We start from the raw sequence: 27,997 nt of genomic DNA on the forward strand, positions 1-27,997 counted from the left end.
TGGAGGTCAGACGTGAATGAAATGTGAAAGTATAGACTCCTTTGTTACACACATGGCATCTACTCAGGACCCAGGAACTGTATCCCTGGTTTCTGTAGCTCACATGATCCAGTTGACCTAAGATTCCTCGTTTATGTGCTCTGAACTGCTACACAGAGAAATGTTTCTATTCAAGAATTATGTGAGTCCCACCCCCCAGGTTTACTCCACTTAGGATGGCACCTGGTGAGAGCAGGTGCTTTCCTGATCCTGTTTCTTTCCCAAACTCCTCTATCCTCTATTTCTTTAACACAAACAACTTATAATATATGACATCCCCTTTAAAAACACCCAGGTAGTGAGGGTTTTCAAGGAAAAAAAACAATCTTTCCTCCCACATCTTTCCATCGTGGTGAGTTGCTGCATTCCAGTAGGTCTTCAAAAGACCCAGAGTGCAGTGTCCTCAAGGGGGCAGAGCTACTCATTAAAGACAGAACTTTAGGGCCGGCAGCCAGTCTCACAGACACTGCTTTATTTGTAATTGTTTCAAGGTTATAAAGGGAAAACTACAGAAGCAGTCAAACAAGCTAGGGGACAAGGAGCACATCTTGCCCAAAACGACTAGGATTTTATTAAGTCCCTTTCTCCTTTTCTTCTGCAGAGGTTCCTCAGCTCTTCCAGCAGGTGTCACCATAATCACAGAACAAACATTCAACAGCATGGTCTGTAACTTTATTTTTCTAGCATAATAATTTAAAGTATTTACATACTGCACACTCACTGTTTTTACACAGACACTTACTCATATACCTATGAACCACATCTACAGGTTTCTCTGTAAAGACTCAGCACAATGTGGGGGTTTCCAAGCACGGTGAAGAGGGCAAAAAGTGTTTTGAGTCTTCTCTAAAAGAGCCACACGGCTCTGTGAAAATCAGTGTTTTGGCCCAAGTTTTAAGCTCCTCTCCCAGGAGACCTGAGAAGAGCGATAGCCTATTCATATGCTGGCATGGTCTGAAATTCTTCTGGCTAAGGACCTCAAGAAACAAGTGTAAGCAGTATGTTCCTTAGAAACCCCAAAGAAAGCCTGGCCATTCTCTACAGAAATATTTCATTTCTAAAAGTTATCTGTGGGGACTGTAAAGTTGTACAGGGACACTGTTTATGAGGGAGAACAACCCACCACACTATATAACTAATACTACTGATGTAGTACATCTCACAGGGACCCTTCCCAGCTAAACAAACGTCCTTTTCCAAACTGTTAGTAGAGGTGGTAGTTCTCTTCTCCCTCCAAAAGGATGAAGGTGTATCAATCACACACTCTAAAGCCAGACACTGTAGAAACTCCTATTGTTTTTACTTTACCTTTATACTATTTGCACAAAAATAGTGGTTAAAAGTATCCAACGTTTTTCCTTCCTTGTTCTATTCAATTACTAGTTACTAGCTAGTGACAGCTTCTAAACTTGGCGCATGGCTCCACAGATGAACAAAAGTGGCCATGCTTCAGAGCTCAGGGTTAGTTGGTTCTAATCCAGCTTTCTTAAAAGGACCTTCTTTTACAGGGTTAGATCACAGCTCTCTGGGGTTCAGCTTTTAAGGATGCCTTCATAATTTCCCCCTAGGTGAGGGTTTGCCACCTCCAGATGAACACACAATCCTACCCTGTGATGATATCACTTCTCTAAGAAACACAACTTTACAAAATGATACCCTTTTCTGCTGCCAGCCTGAGTCTGTCAGTGCCACTGGCCAATAGGACATGGCAAAAGGCATCACCTTGGCCTAAATAACTACAGTATTTAAAGTTCATATCTCTTGCTTTCATTAATGTAAACCTTAAATATTGAAACACAAATTGTATTACTTCTTGGAACCAAACAAACACTCACATTTAGATATAACAATACAAATCTATCTATTTAGGAGTTAACTCTGCTACTCTCACGGCCTTTTGTTAATTCCCTTTTATTGTTGGTACCAACAATGGGATGGAAGAGACAAGGAGAGACTTTACCTTATGGGGATTTCACTAAGTGACAGGAACAACCGCCTAATATTCAACTACAGGTGTTAAGATGGAAGAGAGCTGAAAAGACAGATACGCCTTGGGCAGCGCAATGCCTAGTTATGAACATCGGGACTCAACAGCATCCACAGGCAAGTGCGTACTAATACACACCAAGGAAGATTTTCTGTTCTTAAGGCCCTACACCTGGACCTCAATATCATAGGAAGACAAACAGCCAGAGTTTGGAATCCTGAGGTGAGGGGAAGGAGACTTTGGGGTGGAGCCAGAGAGCACTGTTAGGATTCCAAGCAGCCAAGGAAGAGAAAGTTAAGAACATGATTTCTACAAATTGCAGAGAGGAAGAGCAAGGCATGAACTCTACTGAGTTGATGATTTTGTTTTGCTTAAGGAGTTAAAGAAGGGGAAAACTACAATTTAAACAGGGATGGGGACTAGCTCAGGTGTAGCAAGATGCCTGGTGTCTACCTGAAAGCCATCACCAAACTCGTACTTAACAAACAGCAGCTTCAGAAGGGTTAACCTCATAGGCCACATGTGCTCAAATGCCACAGTCAGAGTAACAAGGACTGAGTTGTAGCAATACTGTCCCCATGTTCTGAAAAAGTGAGTTAGAAATGGGGCTCTTAAGTGAGATCCGAGTATTAAGAATCAAAGGTACTTACAAGGGAGCCGGCAACTTTCCTCTCAAATTGACACTTCAAAGGAAGGGAGACAGCTCCATCAGGAACCGTGTACCTTGGCAAATCAGTAGCAATGGGAAGTGCAGGAAGAACACCCAGAGTAGCTACAAACTGGTCACCTTCAAATGGATTGCTGCGGTGTCTGTGTATATGCACTGTACATATTAGCCAGGTACACACATAAATATTTAATATATAAAAAATAAAGTGCTTTCTAAGAGGTCCCTAGGTAGGGACATTATAAAACATTTCACAAAACTGCAAAACAAAATTGATACAATCAAAAAATACTACAACCAACATATGTGAAAACAGCCAAACACATAATGTACAATCTGGTGTTCCAGGACAAACATCTGTCATATACACGGTATATACATATATACTCTTTCACTCAATATATTATGACAATATATATTTAAAATTTTGTTATAGACAAAGAAAAAAACCCAGAAAAAAAAACAAACAAACAAAAAAGAAAAAAGAAACAACCCCTACAAAAACACAATAAGGATCAAGCATGTGAGTCCAAGACCAACAGACAAATCTCTGCCCCCTCCACTGCTGCTGCTGGGGAAGATATGCCAGCGTTCCTTCCTGGGGTGCAGCGCCTCCACATCCTCCAAGGCACTGTGGGCTGCAGCAGTGAAGTTGGCGTCACCAGTGGTGAGCAGGTCAAAGACACAAGACTGGAAATAGATGTCCTTCACTGGCATCTTCTCGTGGCATTGGGTGCTGGCAGTCTCCAGTGTGTAGCCAGGCCAGGCCTGCGCTGAGGTGGTGCGTGGCAGGCTGTGCCCCAGGATAGCAGACACCTGGCCTTGTCCATCATCAATGCATTCACTCAAAGGGCAGCCGTTCACACACAGCTGCAGGTCCTGGCTCTCCTCATAGGACATGGCCAAGTCTTCAGGCATCCGGATGGCGAGGGTTAGGTAGCGACCCAGCTGTCGCACAAACACCGTGGTGCCTATGTAGCGGGCATGCATCTCTACGTAGCGGCCACTCTCCCTCTCCACGATGTGAAGGCTCTTAATGTCACCCCCACCCCCACTGGTGGTGCCATCCACAAAGGCAGCTGGCAGGTCATCTGTCACAGCTTGGTAGACTTTCTGATCTGTACACTCATGGTGTGCTTTGAAGATAATGGTGATCTGTGGGATGGAAGACGTACAGGTTAATACAACTGGAGGGGAGCTGAACAGTAACACTCCACAGTACTAGGGAACTCTCCCCACCACCACGTTGGAGCAGAGGCTCCAAATGCAATGCAAAAGCTGTTACTCAGCTTTCCTGACATAGTGCCCCTGTTGGGAAACAGTCCATTTTTATTGGTAATTTTTATTTGTCTCCTAAAAATTACCCAGGCATGGCACAGCTGGGGTGGGGGTGGAGGTTTCTTTTTAAGATATACAGAAGCTTTGAGGGACTTAATTAACAATGTATCTTTAGAGTCTTGCCTCTAAAGAGATCCTACATTGGACTATCTCCATTTCACATGACTCATCACTATAAACTTAATATAAATACTGAGAGATGAAACAGGCTTTTTGGGGGACATCTGCAACAACTACCAATCATGTGCCTCTTGAGAGATTTCTCTAAGTCTCTTAATCAAATGTTTCGCATCACTGGTTAATCCCTGTGACAGGGAATTATTTGGCAAGCATATAGCTCCCAAGCACTGGCAGAGATAACATGCCCCAAGTAACAGAAGATGTTTTCCCCAAACAGCACCAGGGGCCTTTGACTCTTCACATCTCTTCCCAGTTAGCTCTCAATTTTCCAAATGAAGCAAGCAGTTCAGGGAGAAAAAAATATCTATTGCTAATACAAAACCTTCCCTCTGAAAGACCATTTCCTTTCTTGCAGAATCCTTTCATTATAACAGTTATAAAAACCACTGAAACAAATGAACCTGCTCCCATTTTTGCAGCCCACATGTGATGAGAGAGGCCAACTAGGAAGGGACAGGAGTTCCCTGTGTGCCACCCAAAGCAGGAATACTTCCCCAACTGAAGGAGCATCTGAGATTTGGCTAATTGTCAGTTATGTGGTAACAGTTTTGGGTTTTTGTTTTGCTTTTTAGTAAAAAAAAAAAAAACAAAAAAATAAAACAAAAAAACTGAATAAAGAATTGAGTGATTTGAGTCAAGAAGGCAGACAGACAAGCCGCACATTCTCTAAGTCATTCTGACGGCAAGAACCTCTAAGCTCCTGCAAGAGAACTAGTCAAAACAATGGACCCTTGTTAGAAAGGTCAGAAATGCCCCCCAAATCCTCACTACCACCCTCAAGCTTATGTCTGAAGTTTTTCCCCGATCCAGCCAGCATTTGCTCACACTATTTAATTCCGCACGTTCCCACTGGTGTTAACTTGACTGGAATTTTCCAGCCATTTCATTTTACTTCAGCCAGTTACAAAGCCAGATCGGAGCCAGCCGCACTACAGCAGCTGGTTAAGTTCATATCCGTTGTTTGCAGCTGCAACCGAAAGCCAGACAATGTGCTGTGAAAACCCTGGGCTTTCTCTCCTAATTACCCAGAGCCACAACTTGATTTCACTACCAGCCCTTCTCACATTTCAACACCTTCTTAACAACCCTGAGAAGGTGACCAGAAAGAGATGACTTCAGGAGGACTGTGGATTCCAACCACGGAACCTTCCACTGTGAGGGGTTGTGCGGTGGGTATCTAAGGAGACTATAAAATAGATTTATTTGGTGGCTCTAAAGTCAGTTTGACAAGTCCCCGTTTAAGACATGCTGGGACTGCTAGGAAGTGAAAAGATTAATTCAGGTCAATTCTGCTCCCGAAAACATGGGAGGAAGACTAGAGAGCACTGAAGGTTAACAATACAGACAGCTAAAATAAGAGCCAATAATACCATTTTTACAGTCTCAATCCTTGTTCAAAAACAGAAGATTTAACAACTCAGTAATGTGTCTTTCTAGTCTAACAAACTTCAAGTTTAAGCCCACTTGGCATTGCATGCAAGAACTGTGAATTTTCACATTATGAAGAGTGAAAAGGAATTCATTTTTGTTGGGGCAACAAAGCAGACATGTTCAATTGCAAACAAGTTACCAAAAAAAGACAACGGGGGTCAGCATTAAGATGAGTGGAGTAGTTTCATGTTTAACCAAGTCTGGTTTTTTTCATTAGGCACAGCAATTCTAATTCTGCAACTCAGGACTCATTTAAATAACCTCACACACTTATCCTTTGCTAGGCAAGGCACATGGAAAACTAGCATTCTCTAGGATCCGTACCTATTAAATATTGTCCTCTACCTCACAGATTTTTGTTTACTCATTTTGCTTGAAGTTGATTTTCTCTTTGATAAAACTATAGTATTTCTCACTTGGCTATCTACTGAATCAACATGCTGAGATAAAACAATCTCAAAGCATGAGTAACAATTCCTGAGAGGGCCCTCTGTAGTAAGTATGTATGGAACAGGTATCTAGATATGTAATCATTGCAATGTAGAAAAAACTCTGGGTAAGAGTTTCACATGACTTGAGTTCTGTAATGCAATGTCATTCCTCGGGACAGCACAAGCTCTCAACAAGCGACCACTCAGCCGTGAACAGCATGAAATCCATTTCAGATCGTCTACCTTTTCAGAAAAGCAAACTCATTCATCCATAATAATTCTTACTTCAAAAATACACAAAATTTCATTGGAATTTTTGCAAATTCCAAACTTTAAAAAAATTTCCATTTTTTAAATGGTGGCGCCAAGAGCCTAGAATGGGTATTCTAATCTGTATAGAGGTTTTTACTCTGCATTTAAAAATCATAAAACACTGCTGTGCAGCTTGCTTCCCTCCACTAACTGATCCATATGCAGTAATAACTCAATTTGGCACATCTGTTCAATGCCACATCATTTATTATTGATGGGTGGCATTTCTGTGCATTTAAAACATCAATGCCTTTTGTTAAACCTCCCCCATCTAGTCCCTCTCAATCCCACCTTAGACAAACTACTCTAGCTCTCCTCATTCATTTTTAATCTCACTCCTGAGATCTCTACCACCCACAAGGTCTACGAGGAGGAGGAAGATCGCAGTTACAACAGGTCCACTTCTGCAACGAGAACTTAAGGTTTGTTGTAAAATCAAGAGCAGTGGTTCTGAACCTTCCTAATGCTGCAACCCTTTAATAAATACAGTTCCTCATGTTGTGGTGACCCCCAACCATAACGTTATTTTGTTACTACTTCCTAACTGTAATTTTGCTATTGTTATGAATCACAATATAAATATCTGTGTTTCCCTGCAAAAGGGTCATTTGACCACTGGAGGGGTCATTACACACAGGTTGAGAACCACTGATTAAGAGGCACCTGCCTGCTTCTCCTTCCCACCAGCAAGAAAATGAAATGTATGAAATGAAATTGAACAAGTCCATGAGGAAAATCCAGGTCCTGCCTTACCGGATACAGAGAAATCTTGCCAAGGCAGAACAGCCTGTAAAACACTACACACAGGTTTTAAAATACAACTCCCCTAAGGCTTTGCAGTGTGCACTGCAGCTCTGCATGTACTGTGGAAGAAACATTTACCAGTGTTCAGTCAGATCACTTAGCGCTGCAAGTGCAAAGAACTTTCTGGAATGAATCCTCAACAAGAGAACCAGACTTTTAGAGCTCATCATGGGACTGGAAACAAAACAGAAGCAAAGAAATGAGCTTGAAAGGCAATTTGATTTGTATCTGGTTAAAATTCTGCCCATGTACAAGGAAGTTAAAATAAATTTTACTTCATATAATTAGCTGATGTGTCCACAGTGTCACATTGTCTGGGTGTGGTTATGATGGAAAAACAGCAGACCCTCAAGGACACCAGGACTGGGCTCAGAGCCCTTTCATGTCTGCACAGGTAGGTGCAATACAGCCCTGACACTCAGTCCTCCAGACGGAATAACAAGACCGTTCCAACAACAGCACATGCTTCCACTACACTGGCTTTGTCTCCATCCCTAACACACCCAAATTCTATTCTGGAGGGCCAGCGTTTCTGAATTTTTGAAATGCTGGCCAAGGAAGCTCTGAAACATACCTTACTTCATCTCCAGGGCCACCAGAGTGTGGATTGTAGCTGGAGCCACCCCCTTTATACAGGCAAGGAGGAAACTGACCTTTAGTAACTAAAAGTGAGAGTAACTCTCTCCCTTTTGTGAAACAGGGAGGAAATTCACACACCCTCATTAGGTTACCTTTTTTGTCTGAACAATTTCACACAAAACCTAGACACGATTTTATATGTAGTATATTACAGGATGGGCTGGGGATACATGCTGTCACTGACAATTTTCCCAAAAGCATCAGGGAAATGATCTGTTAGGAAGCTGTAAACTTAATAAACTGGGAAGCAATTTTACAATCATTATTCAGCTTACATCAAATATTATAAGAAGTGCAAGATGTTGAATGATTTTATTGGACTAGGACAATGTACTAATAGTTAAGACAGCACACTTACAAGGTGAGCAGCATATTAAAAATCTTACCCTAGACTCCTTTTAGGGTTTAGATGAGACTAAGAAACACTGCCTTCAAAACAGTTATCAAGTATGTATGCTGCTCTACCCCCAAGTTTCCTTCTACAGAGTTCTGCCTTCAGAGCATTTACAGGATGCAGAGAACTGGAATGGCTCACGCTCAGTCTTCAGTGTTGCCCTAGGTGATGAACACAAGCAAGAGCAGGGGCTGTTTTGGCTGTTGAAGGGGTACTTGGCAGCAGATAGAGAATTAAGAAGCCAAACCAGAGGGGAAGGACACCCACAGCTGAAGGCTGCGAGGGTGGTCCAGAGAAGCACTCGGCCCAATGGCTGGAAAAAGCACCGAGAATGAAAGCAATCTGGCCCAGGGATAACACAGAAAGGGACAAGCACAGAAATGCCAACTCTCAAAAACCAGTTTCTACATAATTAAAAAAAGGAAGGCGGGAAGCATAAACAGGCACAGAGACGGGGAAGTTAGCCAACTTCCTTCTCCACACCAGCGTAACGCCATGCTGAGCATGAGGAGGCAAGCCCTCCAGGCCTGTACCCCTCAGCAACTCCGAAACCTCTAAAACTCTGGGTTCAGATTTTGCATGTCTCCTTCAGTTAGGGTTCAGATTTTGTAGTGTGAGGAGGCAAATATCACCATGTTTTTTAGATGAGAAAGTAAATGCCTGAAGTATACAGACATAAGCTGCCACTGTGTTTCAGATCTGAGGCCGACAGGACGTCAAAAGTTGAAAGTGGTGGGGGCAGTGGCCCTGAGCCAGGCAGAATCTGCCATAGAAAGTCCTGGTTTCCAGGGGCATTCCCTCTGGATAAAGTAGTGGGCAGGGCTACAGACCCTTCCGGAGCTCAGGGTAATGGTTCCACTGTTGTTTCCTAAACTGATGGGGAAGAGGAAGCCACAGCCTCTCTGGCTACTTCTTAGCATTAGGAAGGGAAGAAAAAGCTTCAACTTCTTTACAGTACACACAGATCTTGCCAGCTCTACATTCAATTTCAAGTTCTCAAAGTTACAAAAAAAAAAAAAAAAGAAAGAAAGAAAAGGATCGAGATGGTCAGAATTTAAAACATGGTGACCACATGTTTTAAAAAGCCAGTAACTGGCCAAAAATATCCTTCTGCCTAGGCAGGAAAAGGGGAAGACATCTGTACCTGCCAAGTGTCTGAAGGTCCAGATTGAACCCCGAATCCATCTCAGCAGCACTTGCCCAGGAGATGAGAAATTCATGTTTAAATGCTGTGGTACCCACTCCATCCACAGTGAAGAGACCGAGTGCCAACATGAGTGAAGTCTACCAGAATTAGCTGGACCCCAACCCCACCCCTACTCACGCCCCAAGTATTGAAATAACCAGCAAAGCTGGAGCAGAAAGAGCTCCCATCCTCCAGCAGAGTGGTTTCACTTGAGTTCTAGCTAGGATCCAACAGTACCATAGGTTTACTCCAAGTTTGTCTGGTTAAAATAAAATCCTTCTGAGTGTGCTAGCTTTCGCTGCTTACCACTCAGACAGGCTGAGCACTGTGTTAAGTCGCCCCACCCACAAGAACACAAAATCCAAACCCTGGAAGAGCGAGTTTTACTGCAGTCAAAACAAACAAAGACAAAATGGGAAAGGGAGCATTTCTCATTGTTGTACACTGTAGGTAACTCTCGCAGGCCACATTCCACAGAGGCAGAAAGTGTCTGGCTAGCATTAACTGAAGCCAACGACAACAACAACAAAAGTTTCCTTCTTACCCCTTCCCCTCAAAACGTCGACTCAAAGAAAACTGAACAGGGCAGAGAGACATTTGGAAACGTGACAGAGAAACAAGTTCTGACTCTCAGCTGTGTGTCTGACTTTTGGCTTCCTGCCGCTTGCTGCCTTAAACTACGGAGGAGTGTGGATGTGTTCTGAAGCACCAGAGGCCTACACCACCCAAGGAATCCTGCCTGGTTAGACAAGCCTCTGGTTATCTCACTTACCAAGGGGGATTTTTGGAAGGTCTCCTCCTTCCAAGGACATCTAGGATTCAGGGAATGGGCAGTGTCAGGAAGATTACAAGATGGTAAAGAATTTTTTTACCCAGGGTGTTTTAACACAGTGGAAAAAACAAAGGGATACTTTATCTGAAAAGCACAGCATAAAGAATAACCAAGGAGCCTGCCCATCTTACAAAATGCTTTTACAGTACAAATCGATCATCCAGTGAAGATTCCCCTTTCTCTCCCAACATGCACTTGGAAATCTACCTCCAGGCAATTTACTGAAACTACACCACACAGTAGTTCCTGGGCCTAACACTTTATAATCCAGTACAAACAACAGCCTTGCAGGAAATTGAAAAAGACAACACACCCAGTCCCACCCAGGAGCAGAGCTGATTTCTTTAACATTTCAGTGCTAGTTCTGAAATAAATTCAGGAATGACAAAAAATGTCTAACAGAGGACTCAATGAGGGTTTTAAAAAGGAGATGGGACCCTGAAGGATTAATTAAGACTGGTGACCGTGGAAATACAGATGCAGGTGAGCGGCACATTGACTGTGGGAGGTGGGAAGCCAAATCCCAGGGGCAAGCAAGGCAGGAACAGCATGTCTTGGGTGTAGCCTGTGACAGGCTTTCACATCATCTGTCCTCTCTGTATTACTTCCTGACACCTGTCATCTCGGGAACTAACGTCTCTGGGAACCAATGCATCTACCAAGAGGCTTTGAAGATGTCGGATCTACACACAAATCCCATACTTTCCCACGACTGTACATTTCAGGTGTGTGCCCAGCTGAATGCAGAGGCTACATTCATCCCTACATCTCTGACATGTAGTTTTTTTTTTTTTAAATGCAGCAGCACCAAATTTATGACATTTAATTAGAAATTACTACACCAAGGGAGTTATAACTATAAACTTCATTCCTATCTGTTCCCAGTATGACCGAATACCGACGACTCTTACAACTTTGTAGCAAAGGATCATAAGGAACAAATCTCAAAGAAATGGCTGGAATTGTCTACACTATATATATATATAAAATCCCAACGAAAGTAAATCTCAGATTTTAAGGATTAGAAACTTCTCCAGACAACAGGTCCTTGCCACCACAAGCAGGAACAGGGTCCATACACCTAAACACAATTCAACCAAAGGGAAGGAAGAATGTCTTCATTGATAAAAATAAAAGATTACTACTGTGTAGCTCACAGGTATCCACAGTTACTAAAACAAAGTGCTATAAAAACCTGGCTGCAAGAAAAAAAAAATGTACTAGGCATGAGGTCAGGAGAGGACAGGTTTCCAAACCTTGATCCACAGATGCACTTAAAATAACAGCCGAAAGTCTTTGTAATGCAGACGTGCCCAGCTCCAGCTCTAAGTCTATCTAGACAACAGATAATGACAGAGTGATTTACATGTTCACTGCTGCTGTACAAGTATTGAAGGGCTATCAGAAAAAAGTGACCACAACATGCTCTCGTGCTTACAAGGACTGGTGGGTTTCATTAGAATATACAGCTGAAGGAGGACATTAACCAAAAGGAAGAAAATCAAGCTGTCTCCAGGTCTGGTGGAACCTCTCAGGAACTCCAAGGAAGGAGTTACAGAATTTGAAACTTAGAGAATTATATTATGGAATATAAAATGATACACACAAACAACCCCGGTGGGCCTGGCATCCTGTTATACTTTGGATAGGCACTGGGTGCTACCCAAAGGGTGACAGGAGATGGTGGCCACTCTCAGCTGGCCAGTACAAGTCATCTGGTTTGGGCAAGCTGACTCTTCCTCCTCTCACTCAAGGAGGGAGACCAGGATGTGAGGTTCCCAATTCCCGACTTCCACTTTGTTTTCATGAGATTTAAGTATTGTATAGGAAAGTGGTGGGGAAAATATTTTACATAAAAATTACAGGGAACATAAGCCGGGCGTTGGTGGCGCACGCCTTTAATCCCAGCACTCGGGAGGCAGAGGCAGGCGGATCTCTGTGAGTTCGAGGCCAGCCTGGGCTACCAAGTGAGCTCCAGGAAAGGCGCAAAGCTACACAGAGAAACCCTGTCTCGAAAAAAACCAAAAAAAAAATAAAAAAAAAAAAAAAAAAATTACAGGGAACATAAAGCAAAAAGATACTTGTGAAAGCCATGATTACAAATACAGCCATTGCTAGGTAGGTAACATGAAAGTTTAAAACTGAAAGTATTTTGAAAAGTTATGGAGAACGTACTTGAGACTGACTTACTTTTAATTTTTAAAACTACATTTTTTCTATGTATTGTGTGTTTGTGTGTAAGAGAGCTCGTGTGGCGGTCAAAGCACAATCTGTAGTCAGCTCTCCCCTACCACATGAGTTCCAGGATTTAACCTCAGGTTGTAAGGCCTGGCCTCGGGTGCTTTGCCAGCTGAGCATTTGCTGGCTGGGGATTGATGACTTAAAAACGGTTCACTTTCATCTTCATGGTTTCGTAGGTCTGAGGAGGTAACTCAGGTGCCCTGCTCATGCTAGGCAGCCCTCTCCCACTCATCTGTACTATGGTCTCAGCAACTGTAACACATGCTACTGGAAACACATCAAAGGCCCAAGAACTCTACTCTTCAGGACCTTTTGTGATCATGCATTTAAATATCCTCTCTAAGGACCTTTATTTAAAAGCACATCCCAGTAACTGCATGAGGTGACTGAAAGTGACAAAGAAAATGTACAAGCAAAGGCACTCAGCCAGCCACCCTCACAGACAGGTGACCTGGCTCCTCTGGAACATGTGAGGTACAGGACAGCCACTGCCACATGCTTCTCGGGGGCCAACAGGGTGTGACTACCTCCTCCCCAATAGGAAAACTGCTTTTTCTCTGTGTCCCTAACACTGCCAGTTCTAATACTGTCCCCTCATTTCACGTTCAGAGTCGGTATGCCTACATGTGCCTCTCACTGCCGAAGGTGGGGAAGATTGTATCTGAGATGAGGTGAGGTGTGTAGGTGTGCCAGAAACTCTTGCAGCCCCAGGGTGGAGATGAAAAACTTGCCCTAGCTTCTCACCTTCAATAAGATATCTACCTGGCAAGCTGGCCAACTAGTACAGACTTTTCCAGAGAGGAAGAGAATGGCAGGTGAAGGGTATAGACACAAACAAGGAGGTCCTGAGAAAGCATACTGTGCTCCCTGTGACCATGTCCTTCTTTCGCATGTGGAGAGGAGGGCCAGTGTGTGGAGAGAACAATGGAAGAGGAGATAAATCACACTACAGGCCTGTCTGTCCTAACTCACTCACTGCTCATATGTGGAAAAAAGTTTAGTTAATAAGTGCCCCTTGAGTCAGTGACTTCATCTGGTTTTATTCTCTTTAGGCATCATGCTTTGGTGACAGGTGGGAGGTACTTTTGGAAGGGAGACCTCACTAAGCTAAGCTTGCAGGAGGCTGGCTCAAGAAGCCAGGCTCCTAGAGCCCAGTTGTCTTAGTGACCTTACTGAGAAAACTACCCAGAATCTAGCATTTCTCTTCAGCAGTGAAATGCATGGGTGTTTCTGCACCACAGCTGGCCTTCCACATCAGTTAGTCTTTACATACAGCAGCCCATAGCACATTGGAAACGAGTGACCACACAAGCAAGGTTCAATATCAGCAACGTACAGTGCTGAGTTATCTGATGCTGGTCTAGGCAAATCCAGAAATTCTCAGTAAGAAAGTGAAGTACACCTCAGAAAGACTTGATGGATTTATAACAGGATAACATTTGGGGACCTGGATGGAGGGTCACCTCCCCAGAAAGTTACACCTTGTCTCTAGTCCCCCCCTTGTAGTCTCTTCTCTTTGCCTCTTTCTGGCTTACCCGAGGTAAGCACCCCTTTTCACAGGCTTCCGGCATCCCGTCTTGCCTGAGGCTCAAAGCAGCAATCCTGTCAAGCTAGAACTGAAACCCAAAAACACTTTCCTCCTTTCAACTGTCTCTCCTCAGGTATTTGTCACAGAGATAAAAAGGTAAGATGGCTGATTAACATGAGGTAAAATTCACATGAAGAAAACCTTTCCAAAAAAAAATTTTTTTTAAAGAGAAAATATTGTAAAATAGAATTAGAAAAAATTCAGGTTTTATTTAGAATGAATTTTGTAAGGACACTGTGCCTCAGTGTTTTTTTTTTTTAACTATTGGTTTTTCGAGCGAGGGTTTCTCTGTGTAACAGTCCTAGCTGTCCTCAAACTCCCGAGTGCTGGGATTAAAGGTGTGCGCCACCACACCCAGCAACTATTTTTATTTTTATTAATGGTTAAAGTCCTTAAAGGTAATATTGTGTAGCAATGTTAGGCCTTTGCCGATTTCAGCAACACATATCATATAGGTCTCGAGACAGGCCATCAAAAACAGCCTTTCAGATCCTTGGGCACCCGGAGAACACAAACAAAAAAATAAAGAGCACAGTGGCTGCTGGGGATGGAAGCAGTCCTTAGAGTAACTTGCTGAGCGGCATGGCCAACCAGATGAGCAAAACACTAATGTCACTCTCCTCTCCTCTTGAACTCAGAGGACCACTTTTTTCTCCATTTTGAAAGAACAAAATCTTTGGCTTTCACCAGATGGAGAAAACAGACCTGTGTTTTTTATTAATTTGCTAATCTTACGTACACTGTAAATTGTTCTAAATATATTACTATTTATATATACATATATATTACTAATAGTTTAATTTGACCAAGAGTCTTCCAAATCCTCAACTCTGAACAATGAATAACTTTCACATTCCCAATGTAACGCCTCATCGAATCCTCATGGAATCTTCAGTTATCCAGGAACTATTCCCAAGTTTCAGGTGTCCGATGACTGTTGTAATCCTGGATTTTTGGCAATGGTCTACCTTACAACTTCACAATCATTTATTTTACACACACACACACACACACACCCTGAGTGCATGGGTAATCATGAGCATGTAGACACATTCAAGTGCCTTCAGAATCCAGAAGAGGATCAGATCAAGGAACCAGTCACAGATGGTTGTGAGCTGCCAAGTTGGTGCTGATAACCAAACCTCTACAAGAGCAGTAGGTGTTCTTAACCGCTGAGCCATATCACTAGCCCCATAATTATGTATCTTTATAACCTAACTTTTACCAAATACATATCCTGAGATCCACATAAGAAAAGTTATCTATAAACAAAGAAGAGCCAGGGAAAGAAACGTTTATTTTGAGATGTAGAATTTGCCAAGGCAAAAGGCAAGCCTGAGATTTTACTGGGTTGAAGTATAAACATTTCGGAGATCCCCTAAAATGTCTGGTTCAGTGCACCAGTCTTCTTTGCTCAAGAGCAATGGCTTCTATTTTTAGATTTGTGACACTCCTGGGTGTCTCCAGATATCTCCTGAGGTGCTGTAAAATTCCCTTCACAAAATGCCAAGGAAAATAATTTAAACTCACTTAAAAATATGCCTCACATTTGAAGGCAAGGGGGGGGATCAAATGAACAGTCAAGACTTCAAAAGCCTGATTCTTGTCAATTGTATTTAGTCTATGACAACTAAGGAACAGATTAATAAATACAGGAAATTAAAGCAAGATGAGACAGTTTGTGGGGTTTGTAGCTGAGGACGACAGGGAAGGAGGCACTGTGGCTGGGACACTAGGAGAAACTCCTTTATTTACTAACATACGTTACTTAGCACTGACTGGAAACCCACTCGACGCTCTCCTGCCTTGTACTAAGACACTGGTGCCTTGCAGTTGGCATCATTTTCTTCAAAATAAACACAGAGCACAGACACTGGACCAAGGTAAACGTAACTTAATTTTGCCGACTTTCCCCTCGGCTTCTGGTTTAAACTGTTACCACGAGGGTGTGAGATTACATGGGGGTTATATGGCCCTGTTCTGCAATAGCCAATCCTTAACTTCCTTGGTTACCAAAAGGTTAGTAACTAAAGCACCATTGTGGGTTTGCCACTGGGAAGCCTGGCTTACAGCCATTACATTGACTATAGTTTCTAAACCTCCAATAAAGAAGCTTCCTGATGGGCCACCGCCCCAGGCTCCACAGCTTTCTTCATTCAGAACACCCACTTTACTCACTTGATAAAGCTGACTGGGGATTTTTTTTTTTTTTTGAGAAGAGTCACACACGTAAGCACTCACAAGACAGCACTAGAGAAGGCACACATTTTTCTCATTAAACAGGGCTGCCTTTTCTCCCTGGAGAACTTGATTTCACTGTTTACGTTTTATTCTTCATATCACTGACTATTTAAGTTAAGATCCACATTTTGCATGCCAGAAAAAAAAAATCCTTATTAAGTAATCCCAAACATTTACCAACCCCGTTAATGACTTTCCAAGAAGATATACAGTCCCTCTGAATGAGGCCTTCATAACACACCCCAAAGTTGTTTGAAGGACCAAGCACCTCAAAGTCGTGAGTGGAAAGAGAGACAAGGAAGTACACTTGCCTTGTTAGTAGCGGTTGCACTGGATCCGGGGACCACAGGAACATTCGTCACTTGGACCGAAAGGTAATTATTGTCTATGAGTGGCCAGGCCCCTTCCACTTTGCATGTCTGGAAGTGATCCTTGAAAGTTCTAAGGTGAGGGTCTCCAAACAAGCCGCAGAAAAGGTAATTGGGAGGGCTCTGGTCCCCTCCCCTGTGGTCTCTGACTCCCCCGTGGCTGTGGTAGTTACAAGGGTCATGGGTCACTTCTGGGTTGGTAGAAGATGTGGGTCCATCCTTTGAACAGTTCCTCTGGCTCATGAGGTCACTGATACCCAACACAGCAGAATGGTACACCAGGTTGCCACGGCAGGCTTTTGAAGTTTGCTGGGTGCAGCCGGCATAGGCACGGAGTGCCTTGCAAAACTCAGAGTCAAAGCCATCGGAGGCAGAGTTCAGGTGTGAAGTGAGGGACACGAAATCTGTGGTACATTTCTGGATTCGACATTGAGCTGGCTGTTGGCAATCACCTACGGAAAAGAAGACAGGACCATGCATGTAAATGCTTCATCACTTCTGAGCATCATAAGAAGATGCTGTTCTCCCCTGGGAACTGTCTATTCTATCTCAGACTCCTACTTAAGGTGGTACTGAGTTATCACAACTATCATATAAAGCCACTGGGAGAAAAACTGGATACAGTTAACTGAAACTTTAAAGCTTGGGCTTTGGTAACTGAACACGAGTCTAGTCTAGGAATGTCTCCAGGTTAAAATTGCAAATGAAATATTGTTTCTTGTTTGCTATTTATTTACAGATTTTGACAAAGATTCCTCTGTTCCAAAGCAAAGCCAAAGACATGGACTGTTTTGACTTTTAAAGCTGTGTGAATTATTTGCTTTGGAAAGCACTGGGAGAGATACACTATGCACAAAGCTATGATTAAAGCTTACACACCCAAAGAAGGACTAAAATTCTTAATTATAGTATGTTTAAAGTATATTTACCTGATATTTGTATGGCTATAGGGTATGAAAATTGGCCGGGCGGTGGTGGCGCACGCCTTTAATCCCAGTATTTGGGAGGCAGAGCCAGGTGGATCTCTGTGAGTTCGAGGCCAGCCTGGACTACCAAGTGAGTTCCAGGAAAAGGCGCAAAGCTACACAGAGAAACCCTGTCTCGAAAAACCAAAAAAAAAAAAAAAAGAAAAAGAAAATCAAGGGCAAAAAAAATCCAAGCAGTAAGTCATTCTATCTTTCCTGAGGTACATTACTAACAAACTACATCCACAATGCCCTCACTTCTATAAAATCTAAGCACACTGCTAAAAAATGTGATTCACTTGACCATGATCCAATTTTAGTTCTCCCAACACGTCTGTCACACAGATCTCAAACAAACCACAAGCACACACACACACACACATACACACACACACACACACACACACACACACACAACCCTAAAAAAGTATGCAACATCAAAACTGTATTTCAAAACATGAATCAGAGAGCTATAAAACCAAGAATTCCCAGTGTGTGTGTGAACATACACACCTTCCCTTCCCTCTTCAGTTAACTGTCTGAAGAAAAAGTTAAAATGAAAACCCAAGGATTAATGCCCCGCATTAAAGAAATTTCCAAATTGTCTTTTTTTGTCACAGCTTGTCTCTCATACAACAATTCATGAAACTTCTCAAAGCAACAAGAGAAAAGGACAAAAATAACAAAAAACACTAGTTCAGTCATATGCACCAATCAATTTTATATTGTTTCAAAAAGTGAGAATAGATTTACTGAAAGAAACATTGCTCATGTATCTTAAGTTGTATAAAATGAACTGTAGCATGTATTTGTTACTTGAAATTCCTTAGAGGCATTTAACCTATGGAAGAAGTCTTATTGATTTCTCCACATTTTAGCAGCTTCTTCTTCTGAAAAATGAGGAAGTTGTTATAGCAGCTTTGTGGGCTTTTCCAGGCATAAAATATCTCACATTTTGTATTGGGGGGGGGGCATCGTCATCATCACTGGGTCATTCATTGATTTTAGCTAGTCTGTGTGTGTGTTTATTATATTATGTGTATGAGTGTTTTGCTTGCATGCATGCCTGTGCATATGCATGCCTAGTGCTCTCGGAGGCCAGATGATGGTGTTGAATCTCTTGGAACTAGAGTTACAGATGACTGAGCCATCATGTGGATGCTGGGAATCCAACTGGGGTCCTCTGGAAGAGCAGCCAGTGCTCTTAACTGATGAGAAATCTCTCCAGCACCTACTTCTGTTTTTTTTTCTGAGACAAGGCAGGTCTCATTGAATTGTACCCCAGGCTGACCTTGAACTTGCAATCTTTCTGCATCAGCTTCCAGAATGTTGGGATACAGGTGTATGCCACTATGCCTAATTAAAATCAGTGGGTTATTTTTAAATATATATTTATTTCAATATGTGGATACACTAATCCTTAGGATACTGATACCTAAAACTTCATCTGATAAAAGACATCATGTAGTAGTAAACCCTATATTGATTTAGATAGGTAATTTAGAACGGATGTTTTAAAATTTTAATTAAATGGTAAACTGTTTTTGTTTTGGCTTTAGTTGTAGAGAAGTGTGGGAGATAACAATCTGTCATCACTGTGAAATTTCAAAGGCCCTGAGAAGGAAAAGGACCAGTTGAGCCTCCACTGTCACTTTTACCAGAATAAAGGAGATTAAAATTATTTTACTATTTTGGAGCTATGGACTTATAGCAACCACTAGACCACTTTAAAAAACAAAATAAAATAATCGCCTTCATGTGTTTGGTCCATTTAAGGCTTGTTCAGTGCAACGCTGACCAAGGAAGTCGATTCACAGGACTCCTTTCTCCCAGATTTATTCACTTTCAACTACTTTTAGTGAACAACAAGACAAAACAACAAAAGCAATAAAAAAAAAATCACTCTTCTAGAAGCCTTTGAGCCGTTTGTCAAGGGAAAGGCATACTCAAGACCTTGCCTTGTCCTGGTGGGATTGTACACAACTAACTAGCGTGAAGGCCATTCTCCTTTACATTCCTGACTAACACAGTCATCACCGACAGCTGAAAAACACAAACAGTGGGGTGACAATTATACCACTCTTCTTTTAAAATCAGACACACAGCAGGCACAGAACGGGAAGCAAATGCAGGGCCAAGATCCCTCACTAATGAACAGCTCCTGGACTAGAAACAATGACAGCACCAGAGCTTTCCGCTAAACTTGTGGGGCCTATTTGTTCTTTTTATGGTCTATAAAATCCATCCGAGCATACAGTTACTTATAATTATTTCAAATAGTCATAAAATATCAAAAGTAAGAAAAGCATGGAGAAAAGCACAGAATGTAAGTGCTGAAGAGGGAGAAGACGCAGCACTCTTATTCCCAGTGGGCTCCTTTGTCCACAGTCCCTCATTCGGTTCCATTCTTTACAGTAGGAAGGTGCTGATCACTTTGAGAAATCACACACAAAGCAGCTCTTTGGCCCTGGATAAGGGTCCTAACAACCCTTGGCTGTAGATAGGATCAGCGGGAGGAGGGCTAACTGAAAAGAAAATGCTTAGAGGTTAGAATTTTTAGCTCCATTGCAGGCTCCTGTATAATGACTAATTTGCAGCATAAACCCAGAAATATCCAGGCTTCATGAATTTATAATGACAATGCACACTTTGCCTGTTAGAAGCGCTAAAGTAAGCCTCCTGTCAAAATGCCAAGACAATGCTGAGTAGAAACACGCTCCAGGATGTAGCCAAGGAAGCCATGAAGTGTATGAGTAAGCAAGAACTCCCCTATTTGATATCCACTCAGGAACTGCAATGGTCTTAAGATAAAATAAAACATATACGAGAATAAAGAAATGCCATTTTCCAAGGGCAGAATTCAAAAGATGCCCTTACAAAGAAAATTTTTCTATTTTGGGGTCAGATCATCTACAATTGGTGTGATGTGGTGTATTTTCATGCCGGTTACTGTAAGTGCTAAAGGATCCGTGGTCTAGAGCTTTCATCATTTTTTAATGAATCAGACATAAAAGACTGACCATGCAAGACAGCTTCCTTCACGCCATTACCGTGAATCTGCAGCACAGTCACCGGTTTATAATAAAGGAAATGAGATAGGAAGCTGATTTGAGTGAACTGTAGAGCCATATGGGGCACCGAGGCAAATGATATGGACTCAGACGTAAAACATATGGTAGTCCATCTGCAAGAAGCACTTGCTAGGTTCCCTGGTCTGGAAAAGAACCCCCTCCAACCCCCCACCCCCACCCCTGCATTTCAACAGCACCGGTCTTCAAAGAGCTATCTCAAAAGAACTCCACTCCAACAAGTTCACAGTAATGCGAGTCTTGCAAGTCCATTGGGTCCAATCTAAGGGTGAGCATATATTGAGTTTCTGAAAGGAACCTCGTGTTCCAAATTCACCAAAGCACCTTAATTTTGGAAAGCTTTAGTCCAGTTTCTTAGGCCTTACACAAGGCAGGAAGGAAATCTCCAGGAACTACTCCCCAGTCCTGTCAGGACCCTAGAGCAACAAATATCCAAGCTGCCAAAGAGAACAGAGCTCTCAACCTAGCATTTCAACTTCCCTTTCATGAAACGCAGTTTGACACAATGGATTTTTCTCCCCAACACTCCTGAATACTGGCACATTAACAAAAAGTTTCCATGAAACCACAGGCAGACATTTTTTTCCTGAGGTTCTAAAGCTACTAATTTAAAGCCTTAATTATTCCACAACTGTCTATTACATTTTTAGTGCGACCAGTCCATGTTTCCAAGTGACAGTGTCAAAATGTTATACCACCTCGAAGAGTTGTCTCTTCAATGTCACTTTATTCCATTACTTAAAAGACCTCCCGGCTATTTTAGCACGGTTGATATGCCTTTACAAGTAAAAAGTTTTTAGTACAGTTGAGTGATCAGAGCGTTGTGAGTGTCATCATAAACACAGGGGGAAAAGGCCTCCAAGGAAAGCTATGTAATGCTTTGGTTTTCAAGCAGAAGGACAATGATTCTTTTGACTTTTGTATTAGAGGGAAATTCATGGTCTAGGCAAAGTCTTAGAAAGAAATGATACTTATTTGTAAAGAACACAAAAGTAGGCATCACATGTCACAAGGTTCAGGTTCAGGCTTATTATCCGAAGAGCACATTCCTCAGTGCTGCGTCGCCAGGAGCCCTGCCGACCTCCACACGGCAGCACACATCTATCTGTCAAGCCCGCTAGGAACCGAAAACACGAGGCTAGCCTCAAACACCTCTTCAATCCGCCAAACTCTGCTCCCAAAGCGGCCTTGGCAAAACCGAAAGAAATCCCGGATAACTTTAAGTTCCTTCGGAATCCACCCCAAAGTTGGGTAAAAAATCTTTGCACCCGGTGCGATTCCCGGCCTCGCCGCCACCCGCAGCTGTAGAGCAGCAGCAGCAGCACAAGGCTCTAGTCTCCGCTCGCAGGCGGCTAAGGCAGCGGAAACCCGATCCGCAGCGGCTCCAGTAAACACCCCTGTGGAGAGCAATAAAGCCCCGGAGCGTTGGTCCTGCACGCGGCCCCCGCACGCCGGGATCGGCGAAGCGGCTGTCGCGGGCGGAGGCCGGAGGCGGCGGCGGGCAGGACCCGGCGCGGCGGCGGGGCGCCAGTTAGAGCCGTGAGCCCGCGACGGTGAGCGCCGTGCTCGCCCGCTAGGGCCGTGGCGTTCCGGAACCCAGAACAAAGCCCGCGCGGCCCGCTCCCCACCCGGCCTGCGCCTACCTGCGTGGAGCAGCCCGAGGCTGAGCAGCAGCAGCAGCAACAGCGGCGGGGGAGACGTCGGCCAGAGCCCGGGGCGGCGGTTCTGCTCAGCCCCGGCGGCGGCGGGGGCGGCGGCGCAGGAAGGTGCTGCTCTCACGCCCATGCCCGTCCATGCAGGTCTCGTGCGCTCCGGCGAGGGCGGCGGCGCGGGCGCAGCGGCTGGGCCGGGCCTCTGGCTGCGGCATGGGCCGGGGGGCGCGCCTCGCTTCCTCCTCTTCTTCCTTTCAGGCCAGCGTCCGAGACCAGCCGCCGCCGCCGCCGCAACGAACAGGGCGTCGCGGGCGGAGGGAGGTGGAAACAGGGCGCAGAGACATCGCGGCGGCCGGACGCGGCAGGCAGAGAGAGAGAGAGGCGGGAGAAAAAGATACAAAGACCGTGAGCGAGCGCCCAGAACAGCCCCGGGCGCACCGGCGGCCGGGCCCCGGCGAAGCGTGGGCTCGACGCGCGTGGAACCCGGGGAACCTCACCAGCCGTGGCAGGCAGCGGCCCGGAGAGCTCCGCACCCGTGGCCTGCGCGGTCAATCAATCTCAGTCCCGCACTTTCGCCCCGCCCCTGCCGAATTCCCACCAATCCGGGGAGGCCCCGCCCCCGGCCGCACTCCTCCCCCCTTCCCATTGGCTGCAAGCGTGCCTCCCGCCCTCGCACCTCCCTTCTGCGTCTCACTCAAGTTCCGCGTCCGCCGCCCGCGGGTGGGGCAGCTTCGCTAGGGCCCCGCCTCCTACCGGCTTCCTTGTGCTTTTTTTTTTCTCCCCCACCCCTTTCCGCGATCACGGTTTTCTGGTACCCAATAGAAATGGGCGACAGCGACTTTCGCTTGGCCCGCGTTCCAGGAGAACCGGCCTTTAACCTCTCCTTGAATTAATGAGCTCAGGTTCAGCTTCCTCCTAGTTTTTTTTGTTCGTTGTTGGTTTTTTAATGACCACCACCCCTCCTCCTCCTTCCCGGCCCGGCTGGCCAGCGGCTTGCAGGAAGCCAGCACTTTCCCCGAGCTCCGTATAGCAGGTTCCCCCCAACACATTCAGCCAATCACATCTGCAGGACCTCGTATATAACTTGTCGGGGTCTCTAGGTAAAAGAAGAGTCCAGCCGAGCCGCCCTAGGCACTCAAATGACACCCGAGGTCCGTAGCAGATGGATGGAATGAGAAAGGACCTGCGAGCTCCCGGCGGAATTCGCTGGCAGCTGTAGGAGGCTCTGGTGTTTTGGTTTCTTTGACATTTTCCCTGCTTCAAAGCTGAGAGCGGGAGTCAGGGATTGGGCGAACTTCAACGTGTTCGGTTACAAGGTAATTAGAGTAATGAGAGTGGTGAGTTTTTATGCAGTGTAATTATTGCCACGATTTCTTGTTGCTCAGTGGCTTTTCCACAAATATTCAGCCTATTAAATTAATCCAATGGTAGGTCTGTTTCTACTTGAGTGTCCTCCCAAACCAAGGGCAAACCTCACAAACAGTCGCCAAGGGTTAGGAAAGCACTTGTGGCGTTGAGGACAGGCACTAATTTGTTATCAGTTAGTGTGAAGTGGTATGTCCTTTGGAGAATGGCGTCAGTGCTAGGAGCCACATTACCTCCCCTGGCCATTCCACAAACTGTTTAGGATTGCCATTTAAAATGCACTTACTGCAATCTAAATTACAGTTTGCAACTTTACCTGCTACATTACTCAGAATCTCTAATTAGGAATCTCCTATCAACCACAGACACATTAATATTCCACATGTTTACAATGTGCTAATCAATGGACCAGGATAATTGGGGGGGGGGCAAGCCTTAGGTCTCACTATCTCACTCATTAGACACATTGTGAATTCTTCAAACCACTAGGTCCCTAATGAAGGAGACCTATCTGTTTTTACTGTAATTTTTCATTACTTATTACATGCTGTGATGACTCAAGTGGTAAACACACCTTTCGCTACCCAAGATATAATCCAAGCCTTATGTCTATCTTTAATATGCTTAATAATAGCTCCAGAGTTGCCTGGAGAAATGACTTTTCATGGGGGGAGGGGTGGAATGTATCTGACAATTTTACATAAGGGTGTATACTAAATGTTATCAGAGCAAAAATTTTTATCATCTTGCAGTTACTACATATAATCCATGAAATACAGTTTAGAAAATACTAATTAATATCTTTTAAAGAGTGATCACATGACTCTCTTGTTAAAAGTCCTTTTAGCTTGGGGCTGGAGAGATAGTTCATTGGTTCCTTCCAGAGGACCTGCATATAGTTCTCAGTGACTACTGGCAGCTCACAACAGTCTGTAACTTCAGTTCCAGGGGATCCAAATTCCCTTCACCTTCATGGGCATCAGACACACACATGGTGTACAGACATACATGCAGGCAAAACATTCTTACGCATAGAGATTTTTAAGTGCTTTTAGCTAGATGACTAACAGCAAAATGTAGTTTTCTTACCTCAGTTTTTAATTATATCCTATAAGGTAACTTATGTTGTTATCAGACTTCATATAACCAAAAAGTTAAAGATCAATACATTCAATTTGGTTTGGGTCTTTCTGCTGATGACTTCACTAGGCACTATCATGTTATTTTAAATACATGGGGCTTTAGATATTCTTATCAGTAGAGGGCACCCTTGAGTTGCTGAGAATCCTCATGTCAAGAAAAAACTGTTCAGAGGAAAAAATTCATCTCTAAGGTGTTTTATTGCTCCTCTGTTGTAAAATTTGACAAGCTTAAGACATGTATGCCTAACAATTCACTTTTTATTACTGCGTAAGTGTTCAGCTGCTATAGGAAAATGCTTTCTTTTCTTTTCTTTTTTTACAATTAAATCACAAGGTGGGTCCTGTTTTTATGACATTAGGTCGTTTGACACACTCTGGGGGTGAATCTGGACGCTTAGCAAGATTTGAAATCAGCTTGGAAATCAAGGGCATGTTGGATGATGATTTATAAGGCAGCCACTTTTCAAGCTCGTGTGTGTCAAGTTTAAGTAGAATTTGGGACTGTACAAAGAAAAACCCAGGGAGGAAGCTAGAACAAAATTGATGATTATAAAAGTTTTACATTTTAATTAGAAAAAAATGAATCGATTGGCAACTTGAGCAACCCCAAAATCCACCCTGGGGCTTACCACTTACGTTCTTTCTCTCTTCCTTTGTTTTCAAGAAGGAATTATGAGACCAGAACAGTACATCCAGAAGAGCCAGCAAAGCATACCACGCCATGGACATACAAATGGGATGCCAGAAACGATAATAGATTTTAAACATGATTCAGTTTCATTTCCTGAACCCTTATATAGTGCCTCAACTGTTCCCCAGGTACTGTATCTCCACATCCAGAAACCTAACATGAGGATCTGTACTTAACAGCTCACCTAGGACCGAGAAGCCTTCAGTAAGAGATTTGTGGAACCCATTCTGGAATAAGGGCTCCCCTGCTGCTCGCTGCTCCACAGTGTTTGAAAATCAGGGGCTGGAATAGCCCAGAGTCCAGGAGCCCCAAGGCATGTAGCTCCTGGCTTGTACTTACATCATTCTTAACCCTTCCGCACCTGGAAGGGGCTCAACGGGATCAGGATGCCCCCGAGCTCCGGAACACGCAGGACCTAGGTGTAAGAGAAGAGCCCCAGGGTTCCGTGTGAGCGCTGAGCCCCAGGAGAGAGAGACCGCAGATAGCGCTGGAGGTTCATAACCCGCGCTTACAGCCGGGGCCCCTTGATCCCTACAGACTCCAGTGCGGCTCGCCTCTGGCTCGCAAGGCTAGAAGCAGCAGGTGCAAAAAGCATTTGGGAGCCGCTTGCCAGTGCTTGGAGGTAATGCGCTTCCTGTCCATTTATCTCAGGAAACCAGCGCAGCCTTCCCTTCGAAACAAAATTAACCTCTCATTAGCCAGCCACTCACTCCCAAGAAGGCCTTAAAAGCTTTACCCTCTCGCTAATGTATTTAGGCTCTTCTTCCAGGCAAACGAAGCCGAGGCTGTGACTAACATCAGCCCCAGGGGTTCCAATGGGCTCCCTCAGGAGCCAGCCTCTAGCCTTTCACCAGCCTAGCCTGGGAAACTGGCCAACCCAGGACCCCAGTTTGTAGAAACAGGGCGATCCGACACCCCTGAACGAACTTCACACCCCCCAAACCCCAGACAAGTTTTCCCTCTTTTCTTGGGCCCCTTTCTCATCAACCCCCCCCCCCCCCCAGCTCCATTGCTCTCAAGGAACAGGGAAGGAAAGCTGTGAAAACTTCAGTGGCCAGCTGTCCCCGGGTCATGGGCGACGACTGTCCCTAGGGAAGCGTCCATGGAAAGCTGGGGGTCGGGGACAGCCTCCGTTAAACTGTAGTCAGTTCCAGGCATTGCGAATTAAACGTGGCCAGGAGCTTTTGGAACGCTGGGGCTTCCTCACCCTGGGCCCCACCGCCCCGAGCCTGGCAGATTTATACCACACAGGTGGACGGAGACCTAAACAAAACAGTCCCGGCCGCTGCCTGCCGCTCGCCCCCCACGTCCTCCTGGCCCACCGCAAACTTCAACAAAATAAACAACTCACCACAGGCATTCCCTTGTCTGCAGCGCGACGCTTGCCAGCTGGGAAAATAAGCCGCAAGCCACGCGGCCGGGGCGCAGAAGGGAGGCCTCGCCGCGCCCGCCACTCTGCCCCAGGTGGGCGGCAGGCGGGCGGCTCCACCCGGGGGCCGCTCTCCAGATGCCGGTTCCGGAGCGAGCTCCGGGGCAGCGGTGGCACCCCGGAGCCAAGCGGGGGCCCCTGCCACCTAGGGGGCGAGGGCGGGGAGACAAGTCCCTCTCCCCAACTTCCTCGCAACTGCTTGCTTCCCACTCCCGGCCCCCGGGCCACCGCCTCGGACAATCTCTGCAGGGCCCCGTGCGCGCGCTCCACCGCGCTCCCCGGCTGTCCTGCTGGAGACCCGACGGCTGGGAGTGTGGGACGCCTCTGCCCGCTGATTCCAGGTTTCGGTCGGCTCTCTCCTCTCCCCGGGTCCTACACCCGGGCTTGCACAAAGGCGCCTTTCACGCCGGCAGCGCCGCCCTCTGCGCCGCCCTCCCGGCCCGCAGCGCTGCCTTTACCCACCCGCAGCATCGCGGTCCCGGTGGGGACTCCGCCAGTTGTCGCCGGGACGGGGCAGCGGCAGACGCGTGCGGGGTTCGCACAAGCGCCGCCTCGAGGGCAGCAGATACTCTCCTCTCGATTTGCTCCTCGCTTTCTATAGCTATCCACCAGCGCCCTCAAAGGCACGTCCCCCCAACTGTCCTCGAGGGTCTTCCTACTGTGTGGAGCTACGAAGGGGGTGGCAGGGATGGTCCTGTGGACGTGTGCGAGCATGAGAGTGCTGTCGTTCCTGGCCACCTGAGGTTGCCAGTGGTAACTTGGGAGAAAGGGCAGACAGAAACCCTCCCAGACCCAGATGAGAAGGTGTGGTGTAAAAGAACCGGCTCAGGAAATGTTTCAGGCCGACAGTCCCTTCCCTCCAGCGCAACGAGACGGGGGAGGGGAGATGGAGCTACGTTCTCCAGAGGGGTTCTTGAGCTTCGTAGGTACTCAGCGGCGGCTACTTAGCTCCCTCGTTTTAGAACAAGAGTGCTAAAAAAAAATTG

General features: G+C 45.1%; 1 protein-coding gene across 2 annotated transcripts; it reads right to left on the reverse strand.

Moving 5' to 3' along the window:
* Window positions 1-689: 689 nt before the first annotated feature.
* Rgmb (repulsive guidance molecule BMP co-receptor b) lies at window positions 690-27,061 on the reverse strand. Of its 2 annotated transcripts, XM_042261966.2 has the most exons (5): window positions 26,934-27,061; window positions 25,922-25,997; window positions 22,376-22,635; window positions 16,622-17,130; window positions 690-3,848 (listed from the first exon to the last, which is right to left on the reverse strand). In XM_042261966.2, exons 2-5 carry the CDS (start codon window positions 25,924-25,926, stop codon window positions 3,189-3,191), a joined length of 1,434 nt encoding a protein of 477 aa, XP_042117900.1. In that variant the 5' UTR covers window positions 25,927-25,997; window positions 26,934-27,061; the 3' UTR covers window positions 690-3,188. The 2 variants fall into 2 exon arrangements, with proteins under 2 accessions (XP_042117900.1, XP_076409106.1); XM_076552991.1 differs by lacking the exons at window positions 25,922-25,997; window positions 26,934-27,061 and adding an exon at window positions 22,882-22,946.
* Between the last annotated feature and the right edge of the window lie 936 nt (window positions 27,062-27,997).

The sequence above is a fragment of the Peromyscus maniculatus genome, chromosome 16 (genome assembly GCF_049852395.1).
Source record: "Peromyscus maniculatus bairdii isolate BWxNUB_F1_BW_parent chromosome 16, HU_Pman_BW_mat_3.1, whole genome shotgun sequence".
Classification (NCBI taxonomy): Eukaryota; Metazoa; Chordata; class Mammalia; order Rodentia; family Cricetidae; genus Peromyscus; species Peromyscus maniculatus.